Source organism: Oncorhynchus mykiss, chromosome 7 (genome assembly GCF_013265735.2).
Source record: "Oncorhynchus mykiss isolate Arlee chromosome 7, USDA_OmykA_1.1, whole genome shotgun sequence".
NCBI classification, from domain to species: domain Eukaryota; kingdom Metazoa; phylum Chordata; class Actinopteri; order Salmoniformes; family Salmonidae; genus Oncorhynchus; species Oncorhynchus mykiss.
This window is the reverse complement of record NC_048571.1, coordinates 55,159,538-55,173,305: the sequence shown is the minus strand read 5'-3', so window position 1 is coordinate 55,173,305 and position 13,768 is coordinate 55,159,538. Positions and strand designations below refer to the sequence as shown.

Genomic DNA, 13,768 nt, shown 5'->3' with positions numbered 1-13,768 from the left:
CCAAAAATGTGGGACTGTAAACTCTGCCCCACCTGCCCTGAATGACGGGTCACCACTGGTTGTGTGGTAAACTGTTAATAGCCCATGTGCCTCACCCTAATAATTTGGTCCCTTTCCCCCTCATTACTTAGCCTACTGTTCTGACTTGGTGGAGACATGTAGCCTATAGCCTGTTTTAGAGAAATGTAATCAGCAAATATTGTAAGAGATTTCATTGTCTGTTTATACAACCCCTTTATTGTTCTGACTTGGTGTATAGGGATAATTTTGTAAGAACGGCCCATGTTCTGAATTCTGTTTCTGTATATTTCAAAAGTGCTGAACAAATAGTTATGTTGACTACGTCCATCCTTGCTCGCTCATTAATGTCTTAACCAAAATGACAGATTGCCTCTTATCCTCTCATAGTCCCCTTATGCCATAGTTTGTACATCTCAATTGTCAGTAGAAATCACATTTGTTTAAGCAAGTCAGCCATATCAGCTATGTTTTTTAAAAGTCAGTAAAGAGACTGAATGAACTGTTTCACAGACAAGGCTCTACTTGATAGCCAGGTGTAGCAGTTGTAAGGATTCACTCCATGGTGCTGAAAAGAAAGCTCTACTTTTGGGACAGCTTCATGTGGGCCCCGTTATAGTGCAATTTATGTATTGTTTAGTGTTGTGTAGTGGCTTTGTTGGCATGCATACAAAATACTTATTAGAGTTTGCCCCAACAAGATTTACGTTCTAAAATCCCCACTGGTCACGGTAAAAGTGAAATTAATGTATTGTTTACTGTTGTATTGTGTTGTGAAGTGGCTTTGCTGGCATGCATCTAAAAAAAAGTGGGGAGTTTGCCCCACCAAGATGTACATGCTAAAATCACCACTGCCCTCTCATGATAAATCATTTGTTTTCGGAATAATTTATATTACTGTATATTTTCGCTTGTAGTCACAAGAAATAGGCAGCATATGAATTTGTGTATTTCCTGCACTACTAATGTGCAGGTAAGTATGTACTGTACATCAGGGGGGGGGGGGGGGGGGCATTTAAAAAATGTAAAAAAAGATTTAGACATTTGAAATTTCAATGGAGTGTAATTAATCAAACAAACATAAGAATTGTTTTCGATGATTGTTTTTATTCGCATCAACTTGATTTGAAGATTTACATTCATTTTGAAAACATGTTTTCAAGCTTGACAATAACTTCTCGGAATGCGAGTGATACTGATAAACTCACATAGTGACACAAACCATTACTTACATATGTTTAAGCTCCTCTCACAATCGAGAGGAAGTAACTTATTCTGACTTAAATGCAGATATCATTTTTTTGAATTATGACATACGATGCTGTTTGCATGTTTTAATATCAATATCAAAACAGGGCAAATAAGAATTACATTTTTTCACTAGTTTTTCCACTAGGAAGACAGTGAACACCATATCATAAATTATTATTTTTCCACAGGAAAAAATACAAAATATATTCACTTTATAAAAATGAAATAGAATCTTATTCGTGAAACGAAAATAAAAACAGAAGATTCAATTGATGCTCTTGTAATCAAGAGAGGATCATTTAAATACTGACATTGTTAAATGTCCTTTTCATTAAAACTAAAACTTATAGTATAAACTCCTGCAAATGCAGAAAATGAGGATGAAATCGTCAGTAATGTGGAGTAGGAAATGTCCTGCTTGAGCATATGAGGAAGAAGATCTCTTCCTATTCTCATTACTGTCTAACATCCATAACATTATTCTTAGACCAACATGGTCCATTGTGCTTGTCTGAGAGTGGAGCTCCAGTCTGTAGGACTCTACCAGGGCCTCCAGAGGGCGCTGTTAACTGGACCCTTCTCTTTGCTGTGCTGGGCTGGAGAGCTCAGCTGAGGCAGGTCACTCTCCCTTAGGTTCTTATCAGAGAATGGTTGCAGGCTCTGAAAGTCCAGCAGCAAGTGGCTCAGCAATTTTCTCTGAGATGGTGTCTTCACCTCATCTATGGACAGGAAGTGTACAATCTCTTGGACACATCTGGAGTAACCCTGATTGACAGGTGCTGAGCATGAAGATGAGCTCACTGGCTGGTACTGTTTCTGTTGTCTCAGCAAGCAAACTGTCATCTCCAGGATGTCTGCTTTCTCCAGCTTGGAGTCAGACTGCTGGTTGAGGATCTCTGGACCCAGGAGAGACTTGAGCTGCTCAATGCTGCTGTTGATACGATCTCTGCGTAATTTCTCCACGACTGGCTTTCTAATCTGCAAAAAAAATAAGGAGAGTAATTTATAACATTGTTCTAAAATATATCAGAGATCTGATAAAAAGATGACAACTATTATCAAGAACCGAATCATAAAGCAAGATGTAATTTCAATTTACCTTGTTTGTCAGAGTCAGGTGCTCCTTAGAGTAGATCATGGCTGAAGTGATTGTAGGCGCCATGGCTTGATCTCTGTGCTGTAGAGGTCTCTGTGTAGAAAGTGAATCTGATCTCTACTGGTTTCATCTCTCCTATATATAGTCCCAAATCTGCATTTGAATGTGTGGGTCTTGGGTTTGTTGGAGTTTCTCACAGTCTGTAGCCAATGGGGGAGCTTGGGTTCTTAATGCTGGGGACAATGGTCACGTCTCAGGGGAACAGGTGGAGGGGTGGGGGGTGATGGAGAGTGACTCAGAGCGCTGTGTGAATCTGGGAAAGTGGTGACCCCCAGATTTCCTGCCTAATGGATCAATGACACAGACAGTACACACGCTCATCATCAAAACTTACACGTGCGGGACTAACACATACCTTCTGCATTAAAACTCACACGTGTGGGACTGACACATACCTTCTGCATTAAAACTTACACTGCTTTCTTATACATTTTATTGGAAGATTCGTAGCCTTCTGTATTGTATTTGGTTACTGCATTATGAATATTACCTCTTTATTTGTAATTCTGAATAGAAAAATGGATTCCTGCAAATTCTGTGCAAATTCAGTATTTTAGCTTGTTTGCGTGTTTGCTTTATCCGTAAAAGGTTTGTACACGTCTGAGATTCATTCATAATTATTCATGCTAGATGTTTTGTTCATTATAATGAAGTAGCATAATTAGCATATTGGGATGAATTCTTATAGAAGACAGAGAAAATAGCAATATGATCAAAATGTAGATCGATATTGGAATGACTTCATCAATTCTCATTCATCATTTCTCATAACTTTTTGAGAGAAATGTTGCAATACTGTTCCTATAATTCAGAGTGGAGGGAATACACTTCGGGGTTTTGGAAGTCCAGAGGTAGCAGATGTGTTCTCTGGCTTAAGCCTGGTGGTCAGTGTGAGTAGAGAGCTGATCTGAGTTTCCCACACTAAGTCCTGTGTGCTGTGATCAATGCACTACAAAAGGTGCTCAGTGGACCATTAGTGATGGCTATTGGATCTGTGTTATATGATAGACAGATTCTGACATCACAGACCATCTGGATTCTGGAGGGAAACTCCTGCAATGGCTGATTCAACACATACACTTAGAGGTACAGACCGTGTATCCAAGTTAGTCCAAGTCAATGTCTGCAATTCAATCTGTTTTCTAAATGATATTTAAGCTGATAATGATTCTCTTTGTCCTAGACAATAGCTATATTTTAAAGGAAACATTTCATGTTATTACAAATGACATAAAATAATAAGATTTCCTTCCAGAAAGATAGGACTAGGGTAAAAAAAAATGATGGAACCAAATAGGCAAATCACCGTTTAGTATGCCTTGTTAAATGGCATTGTCTCTACACAAGCAGTTCCCATCAAGCCCCTGGGGTTAAGTTTGTTTCTTAGATATTTGTCAATTTAGATGATGGTAAATATCAATATTTTCACTAATTGATATAGTCTTGGTAGCCTATACAATAAGCAACAAGTTTAATAAAAAATCCTGAAGGGTTAACCATACAGCAAGTTATTATTGGCCTTATTTCATCAGCATTCGTATAAGGACTGTAACAATACATTTCAAAATAAGACTATGAAATGTCTGATTTTCACCAGACACTTCATATACATTTTGGTTTTGGATATTATGTGAACATTTACTAAACATAGGCCTAGGATTCTGAAATATAACAATCAAAATTCCTCTCCCTATCCCTTGACCCCCCCCCCCCCTCCCTGTAGGGGTCTGAGTCTATTGTCCCAAAGAGGCTCTGTGAATGAGTTTTCCTGGGTTTCCCACACTCTCTCCATTGACTGCTTTGCTTTCAATGGAAGAACAGAAGTGTGTCTTATTACTTATCACATTAGCTATGCAGTTGAGTCAAGTCCCAGACAAAGAAGGATACTTACTCTGCCTGCCCACCTGACTAGGATGAGGGTATCAATAAGCTTTATTTTTACAAAACACTTAGAAAATCTACCATGCATCAACATATTAGCTAAATCAAGATATAGAACACCTGTAATCTACGGAACAATGCAGAAAATATACATTTTACCAATGTAAAAATGGTTTAATTGCCTTTTGTAATGACATTGCACAAGAAAGCACTTCTGCGAAGACTAATAGTTTTGGAAAAAGTATCCAATTGTCATACTTGAGTAAAAAAAAAAATACCTTAATAGAAAATAACTCATGTAAAAGTGAAAGTCCCCCAGTTAAATACTACTTGCGTAAAAAACTAAAAGTATTTGGTTTTAAATATAGTTAAGTATCAAAAGTAAATGTAATTGCTCAAATATACTTAAGTATCAAAAGTAAAAGTATGAATAATTTCAAATTCCTTACGTTAATCTGCCACGTTGTATAATGATAGGAGACCGGCGCAGGATTTTTAAAAAATGTCCCTAACCAAAATAGAGTACGTCATGGGGACGAAGCCCAAAACAAACACGTAGATACATAACACGGATGTAACCCAAACAAAAGACAGAGGTGTAAACCTCTAATAAATACATGGGACGAGACCCGTAATAACAATACACAGGACGAGACCCGTAATAACAATACACAGGACGAGACCCGTAATAACAATACACAGGACGAGACCCGTAATAACAAGTGCACACTAACACGGTATGAAAACCGTAATACAATGTACAGTAAATGTAGTACAAAAGCCGATACCACAGAGCACAGGTTCTTAACAAGACCAACAGACATGGAACAATAATCGACAAGGACAATGGGGAACAGAGGGCACAATTATACACATACTAGTCAGGGGGAATAGGATCCAGGTGTGCGTAATGAGACAAGACAGTCCAGGGTTGGTGGTGATGATCCAGTTCAGTGACGCCTAGAAGGCCGGTGACGTAGACCTCCGGAGCTGGTGAACAGAATGAGCAGCAGTACCGGGGGATCCGTGACATAATCAAACCAGACAACACAATTTTCTAGTTTTTAAGGGTCTGAATACTTATGTAAAAGTGATATTTCAGTTTTAAACTTTTTATAAATTAGCAAAAATGTCTACAAACCAGTTTTTGCTTTGTCATTATGAGTTATTGTGTGTAGATTGATGAGGGAAAAAAACAATTTAATACATTTTAGAATAAGGCTGTAACCTAACAAAATATGGAAAAGGTCAAGGGGTCTGAATACTTTCCAAAAGCGCTGTACATACATGCATTTGACCCCAGGTCCTAAAAATATTTGAAATAATGTAAGCTATTAGTAAGCTATTATTTGAAAATAATTTTAATACTTCCAGTAGTAGGTGATTTCGGCCACATTATTTGAAACTGTTCAAATACACAGAAAGTACGTATTTAAATAACAAATAATCAAATACACATATATTTGAAGTTAGAACCTAGGTTTGCTAGTGATACATATCTCATACCTCTAAACCCTAAACGAAATGAATTAACACAGAATATTACATACAGTGCCTTCAGTATTCACACCCCTTGACTTTTTCCAAATGTTGCTGTGTTACAGCCTGCGATTTGTGTCACTGGCCTACACACAATACCCCATAATGTCCAAGTTGAATTATGTTTTTAGAAATGTTAACTAATTCATAAAAAATGAAAAGCTGAAATGATTCAATAAGTATTCAACACATTAGTTACGGCAAGACTAATAAATTCAGGAGTAAACATGTGCTTAACAAGTCCTAGCTTAAGTTGCATTGACTCACTTTGTGCAATACTAGTGTGTAATGTGATTTTTGAAAGACTACCTCATCTCTGTACCCCACATATACAATTATCTGTAAGATCTCCTAGTCGAGCAGTTCATTTCAAACACATATTCATCCACAAAGACCAGGGATGTTTTCCCAATGCCTCGCAAAGAAGGGAACCTATTGGTATCTAAAAAAAAGACATTGAATATCCCTATGAGCATGGTGAAGTTATTAATTACACTTTGGATGGTGTATCAATAAACCCAGTCACTACAAAGATACAGGCGTCCTTCATAACTCAGGTGCCAGAGAAACCACACAGAGATTTCATCATGAGGGCAATGGTGACTTTAAAACAGTTTCAGAGCTTAATGACTGTGATAGTAGAAAACTGAGGATGGATCAATAACATTGTAGTTACTCAACAATACTAACCAAAATGACAGGGTGAAAAGAAAGAAGCCTGTATAGAATTCAAATATTTCAAAACATGCATCCTGTTAGCGATAAGGCACTAACGTAAAATTGCAAAAAGTGTGGCAAAGAAATGATCTTGACGTCCTGAATACAAAGCGTTATGTTTGGGGGCAAACACAACACGTCTTCATATTTTAAAGCATGGTGTTGGCTTCATCATGTTATGGGTATGCTTGTCATCGGCAAGGACTAGGGAGTGTTTCTGGGGATAAAAATAAACGGAATAGAGCTAAGTACAGGCAAAATCCTAGAGGGAAACCTGTATCAGTCTCCTTTCCAACATACACTGGGAGGAAAATGCACCTTTCAGCAGGACAATAACCTTAAACACAAGGCCAAATATACACTGGAGATGCTTACCAAGATGACATTGAATGTTTCTGAGTGGCCTGGTTACAGTTTGACTTAAATCGTCTTGAAAATCTATGGTAAGACTTGAAGATGGCTGTCTAGCAGTGATCAACAACCAACTTGACAGAGCTGGAAGAAGTTTAAAAATAATAAAGTGCAAATATAGTACAATTCAGGTGTGCAAAGCTCTTAGAGACTTACCTAGAAAGACTCACATCTGAAATCGCTGACAAAGGTGATTCTAACACGTATTGACTCAGGGGTGTGAATGCTTATGTAAAATAAATGAGATATTTATGTATTTCATTTTCCCCAAAAAATCAAACATTTCTAAAAACATGTATTCCCTTTGTCATTTTAGGGTATTGTGTGTAGATGGTTGACAAAAAATATGATTTAATCAATTTTGAATTCAGTCTTTAACACAGCAAAATGTAGAAAAAGTCAAGGGGTATGAACACTTTCTGAAGGTACTGTAACTTCTGGATAATCATATATTTATTGATGACGTTCATAAGCCATTGCATCTTTCTTTCCTTGGATCTAAGATTTTAGAGTGTCAAATGATCAGTACTTGGACTCTAATGCAAAATATAGGATTTTTGAAAAAAACACACAAACAATCAGATACATTTAATGATTTCTTTTATTTTTCATATAGAATAGTTTTTCTTCATTTTGTGATGACACATTCCTACAATTTCTTGAAAACATCTTCAAGACACATCATAGAGTGTGGGTTATATAAAACCTCCATAGAAGCAAATGCAAACAAATGCATTTCTTACAGATACATATCTTAATATGATATGAGCATTTCAATGTTGTAACATTGGTAGTGAATCACAAAAAAACAGGCTTGAATATCAAGCAAATCAATTAAAGATTTGTAAGTCATAAACAAGAAAATATTATGTGAAATTCCTTCACAGAAGGATAGTGTTGCATAATTCAAGAATTTAAACATTCTTTGTGCGCTTTCTCACCCAATGTGGGTAATACATAGACTATAATGGGTCCATGATGAATGATAATTCAAGACAAATCTTCAAAGAAGATAAATTCACTCAAAAACATCAAAAATATTATGAAATGAATTGTTCCTTTGTGGTTGTTTTGCATTTTCTGAACAATGCAGATTATAAACCATCTTTAGCAGATTGAGGAATTTCGTCTTAAATAGTAAGAATAACTTTACGCGATACTCGTGTTACATGAAAAGTGATGATATTTCCTCAGAGAGGAAAATAAAAAAAGTCATATCAATATGAACTTCCATTGGGAAGGCTTTTTCACATATTCATGAAAAAACAATGAACACAATCAAAAGATAACTTTTAAATGTCCTGCATAAGCAGAAGATTATGTCTCTATACATTGTCATTACTTTCCACAACATTAATGTAAGACCAACATGGTCCATTATGTTTGTCTCGGAGTGGAGCTCCAGTCTGTAAGACTCTACCAGGGCCTCCAGAGGGCGCTGTTGAATGGACTCTGCTCTTTGCTTATGCTGTGCTGGGGTGGTGGACTCAGCTGAGACAGGTCACTCTCCCTTCTGTTCTTATCAGAGGATGGCTGAAGTATCTTGAAGTGGCTCAGCAGTCTTCTCTGGAATGTGTCTTCACCTCATCCTTGGACAGGAAGTGCACAATCTCTTGGACACTCCTGGAGTAAGCCTGATTGACAGGAGCTTAACATGAGGAGTAGTTCACTGGCTGGTACTGTTGTTGTCGTATCAGGAAGAAAACTGTCAGCTCCAGGATGCCTGCTTTCTCCATCTTGGAGTCAGACTGATGGTTGAGGATCTCTGGACCCAGGAGAGACTTGAGCTGCTCAAGGCTGTTGTTGATGTCGATGTCTGAATAACTTCTCCACCACTGACTTTCTTAGCTGCAAGAAGAGAAGAGGAGAGTCATTAATAACCTTATTCTGATATGGCATTATTGAAACAAATAAACCATCCATCAAAGTAAATAAATGTCCTTGAATTTGAATCTTCAATTTACCTTGTTGGTCAGACTCAGGTGCTCCTTAGAGTGGATCATTTCTGAAGTGATTGTAGGTGCCATGGCTGGATCTCTGTGCTGTAGAGGTCTCTGTGTAGAAAGTGATCTGATTTCTACTGGCTTCACCTCTCCTATATATAGTCCCAAATCTGCATATGAAAGTGTGTGTCTTGTGCTTGTTGGAGTTTCTCACAGTCTGTAGCCAATGGGTGAGCTTAGGAGGACAATAAGGAATGTGAAGCTGCCACATGCTCAGTGTTCTTATTGCTGGGGGACAATGGTCACGTCTCAGTGGAACAGGTGGAGGGGTGGTGGGTGATGGAGAGTGACACAGAGTGCTGTGTGAATCTGGGAAAGTGGTGACCCACAGATCTTGGGACCAATGACACTGACAGAGCACACGCTCATCATCACAATTTACATATGTAAGATTGACTCAAATACTTTTCAATAAAATTTGTAATAATTTTAGTGTTTTGTATTTTAGATAATTATTACTGTCCTGACATTGTAAAAATTCAATCCAATGTGAAGCACTTTGAATGGGTTCAAATACCTGCTCATATAGCCTAATTAGTCTAACTCAATAACTTATTTCCACTTTTATAACTGCCATGTTGTTTAGCTGTTCAGATTATTCAGAAAATATGAATTTTCTTTTTTCAATAAATATACTGATTTATAAGGTAATACTATTAAGAACAAAACATAACCTCAGTTTTCAGGCTTGTTTATTGTTGCTTCATTCACTTCCTGAAGTGTGCCTATTCCCCCACTGAGACTCACAGGTGCTGGTGGGACTGATGAATGACCATGAACTGTCTCTGCTCTCTAGAGCTTTCCCACAGTCTGCCCATTGCGATAGCTTCAAATAAACAATAGAAGTGTGCACTGTTAAATGCTAATTCATCTCTACACAAGCCATTTCCAACCTGCCCTTGGGATTAAAGCTCATGAGTACAATATTTCTCAATGAGGAAATAGACGAACACAAACATTTTGAGGTAAGTGTTGTCACATGAGTTGTTGGAACATTCGTCACATTCACCACTGCATCAAAACAGTGGTGGCAATCTCATTTACGAGTAATGAGAAACAATGGAAGACAGTGGAAATGTTTACTTTACTTATTTGCATTTTAGTTTTAGAGGGACATTGCACTTAATCAACATTACTGTTAGAAGTGCCCGTATTAGCCAGCCGACTAATTTTCATCATAGAATTTGGAATGTAACTATGAAACAGTCACAAGAAATGTTCACAAATCAATGATGAAGGTGCTTTTTAAAATAAAGCGTTTCACATGTTCGCTTTCAAAGGATAAATTAAGAGAGTCATCTCAGAATTTAAATATAAAGAAACTATTGAGGATATTAATCGATGGCTGAAAGAGCATGAGGAATGCATTTGGGATGAATTGGGAACCCCAACAACATCTATTCAAACCCCTCCTGCCATGCAGTGGGTCTTTGTGATAGCAGACACACTTATATTGTGTGTCAGGGCTCAGCAGACTGCATGCAGAAGTGTGGGAAGCCGTGTGTCTCTGTGGCTCCCAGCTCCAGAGAGAAGAGGGCGTGTGACTGGGGCACACTCAGCTTTGTGCAGGGAGCCAGCTGTGCTGTGAAGCTCAGAGGAGGGAAGTGTGCTGCCTGAGGCATCTGGGAAATCTGCGCCTGTAGACAAGACAGACATACAGGTCATCATCACCTCAGAGCTGCAGCACAGACGGAGAAGTGTGAAATAACTCCAATCTGATCAGTACTGTCACTCTCTCAAACAGCTTTCAGTAAAAGTTACAACATTATGAGTGGCCTACCAGTGTTTTAAATGTATGTGTCATCTCACACGTATGTCCGTTGTGGGATCAATGCCTGTGTCTTTGATCCCAACATTTAGCAGCAGATCTGGGGGTCACCACTTTCCCAGAGTCACACAGCGCTCTGTGAGTTACTCTCCATCACCCACCACCCCTCCACCTGTTCCACTGAGACGTGACCATTGTTCCCCAGCAATAAGAACACTGAGCATGTGGCAGCTCCACATTCCTTATTGTCCTCCCAAGCTCACCGATTGGCTACAGACTGTGAGAAACTCCAACATGCCCAAGACACACACTTTCATATGGAGATTTGGGACTATATATAGGAGAGGTGAAGCCAGTAGAAATAACTCTACACAGAGACCTCTACAGCACAGGGATCCAGCCATGGAGCCTACAATCACTTCAGCAATGACCTACTATAAGGACCACCTGACTGACCAAAAAGGTAAATTGAAGATTCAAATTTAAGGACCATTATTCAGTTTGATTATTTGCTTCAATAATACCATATTCCAGAACAACGCTTTTAATGACACTCCTCCTCTTCTCGCAACTAAGAAAGACAGTGGTGGGGAAGTTATTCAGAGATCGTATCAACAGCAGCATTGAGCGGCTCAAGTCTCTCCTGGGTCCAGAGATCCTCAATCAGCAACACAACTTCCAGTTGGAGAAAGCAGACATCCTGGAAATGAGTTTGCTTCCTGAGAGGACGGCAACACATCCAGCGAGTGAGCTCCTCCTTATGCTCAGCACCTGTCAATCAGGGTTACTCCAGATGTGTCCAAGAGATTGTACACGTCTTGTCCAAGGATGAGGTGAAGACACATCCCAGAGAAGACTGCTGAGCCACTTCCAGATACTTCAGCCATCCTCTGATAAGAACAGAAGGGAGAGTGTCCTGCCTCAGGCAACAGCAAAGAGAAGAGTCCAGTCAGTAGCGTCCATTGGAGGCCCTGGTAGAGTCCTACAGTCTGGAGCTCCACTCATAGAGAAAACCTATGGATCACATTGGTCTAAGAATAATGGCATTATTGTCATGGACACGAATGAAAATAGGAAGAGATCTTCTTTATGTTCTGCTCATGCAGGAGTTTCTAAAAGTCTTGCTCTGATTGAGACTGTTCATTTCAATTTTACTGAAGAAGTTTTTCTAAGAAAATGATCCATACTATGAAAACTACATTTTTGTAGTGTGATGGTATTATATAATGAATAACCTTTATGTTTTCTAAAGTGTGTTGATTATGTTGAATGGTTGTTCATGAGCAACATCAACTTTAAAAGTCCTCTATGACTTTTACGCAAACTTTTGGTGATTGTCTAATGATCTGTTTTAAGGTCAAATCTTAGAGAATAAGCAATTGTTTCCACTACATTTGTGTACTGATATAGTTTTATTTACATTGTATTGAGCATCTTATATGAAACATGTATTAGTTATCCATTTGATAATGATGGACCTAAGCTACAGCATCACTGTTCCTCCATGATGATTATTTACCCAAGCTGGGTATTATACCTGTAATCATCACTCTGTGATAAGCAATACTCTGATTTAAGATCAAACTTGTCAATTTTATTTCATGATGTTTTGTGATATGATAAAACATGATAAAACATTACCCGAATGTGTCTATTGCAGATTGATGAAAGCTGTCTCCAAACTCTTGTTTATTATCAACAATCCAGTGTGTCTTTTGTAAAGACAGTAAATGTAGCCTATATCCCCCATACTATTGTCTGGCAGCCCATAGTCTGTCAGAGTAAGAATTGGAGATTTATCCAAGTTCTGTTTGTGATGTGTAATCACTTTTCACAATGTGTCTCATTGAGTACATTTTTTATAAATACAAAGTCAACCAAATTAAATACTTTTTCTTGTACTTTACTTAGTTAAATTTTCTCATCTTTACTATTACAGCCTATATTTCAGTTCAAAAATGTGTAGGCTTAGGCCTAAAAGTGAAATGATTACAAATTACAGTGGTGGGAAAAAGTATATAATTGTCATACAAGAGTACATGTAAAAAGTCAAAGTAAATGCAAATTCCTTATATTAAGCAAATATTATCTGCATGATTCTTTAAAAAAATGTATTTACAGACCGATAGGGCACACTCCAATACTCAGACATAATTTACAAACGCAGGATTTGTGTTTAGTAAGTCTGCCAGATAAGACGCAGTAGGGCTGTCCAAGCGTTATATTAATATGTGACTGGATTGCACCATACTGCTGTCCTGTCTGAGCATTCGAAATATAACGAGTTTTTGGGTGTCTGTGATAATGTATGGGAGTAAAAAATACATATTTTCTTTAGGAATTTGTCAAAATAAAAGTTGTAAAAAAATATAAATAGTAAAGTACAGATATCCCAAAAGTAGTACTTAAACGTATTTGTACTTACTGTACACCACTGTGTACTGGAGGTTTACGATGATATAATAAAGATTTTTGTTGCTCATCAAATGTATACCAAATAGTTTCACAAGTGTTCACCTATGTGTAGGCCTACAGCAAATATCACAGAAGACCAGGGATTTCCTAAAGCAAATATCACAGAAGTTCAGGGCCATGTTCAGTTGCCATACGTTATTGAATGTTGCAGATAGAAATGCCATGGATAGAGCCAATGTGATTCCGTATTCTACATTTCAGAGGCATCTGAATGTTCCAAAACGTTCCGTCCTGCTAAACGCAGGATAGGCAACTGTATCATCGACTGACAAATTGCTATAACATATTATGTGGCTAGCTAAAACTTAAAATGCCTATCTGGGCGTTGTATGATCGGTCAGGCATCAGCAACGTCTTAGCTCTGGAACGCAGTCTTTTCCATCGAGGAATTTTCGATTTTTCATAGCTACCTGAACATCATTGCGCAACACGTCTGCTGCAATGGGCACACACCTCTGCGTAGGTTGTTGCTTCGCCTGCCAGATTGCCTGGATAGATATTTTAAGTATGAGCAACCTTATAGCAATGATGACACAGCCGATGATAGGT

At 38.1% G+C, this 13,768-nt stretch overlaps 1 protein-coding gene, 1 long non-coding RNA gene and 1 pseudogene across 2 annotated transcripts; 1 reads left to right on the top strand and 2 right to left on the bottom strand.

Annotated features, from left to right (window-relative positions):
* Positions 1–1,105: 1,105 nt before the first annotated feature.
* On the bottom strand, positions 1,106–2,512 carry LOC110528011 (transcription factor HES-5-like). The gene is made up of 2 exons (XM_021609787.2): positions 2,369–2,512; positions 1,106–2,247 (listed from the first exon to the last, which is right to left on the bottom strand). Exons 1-2 carry the CDS (start codon positions 2,429–2,431, stop codon positions 1,810–1,812), a joined length of 501 nt encoding a protein of 166 aa, XP_021465462.2. The 5' UTR covers positions 2,432–2,512; the 3' UTR covers positions 1,106–1,809.
* Positions 2,513–7,556: 5,044 nt separating this feature from the next.
* LOC110528012 lies at positions 7,557–9,118 on the bottom strand (annotated as a pseudogene).
* A 1,941-nt stretch (positions 9,119–11,059) lies between these two features.
* On the top strand, positions 11,060–12,384 carry LOC110528015. The gene is made up of 2 exons (XR_002474180.2): positions 11,060–11,207; positions 11,321–12,384. It is a non-coding gene; the product is annotated as an uncharacterized LOC110528015 (long non-coding RNA).
* The last annotated feature ends 1,384 nt before the right edge of the window (positions 12,385–13,768 follow it).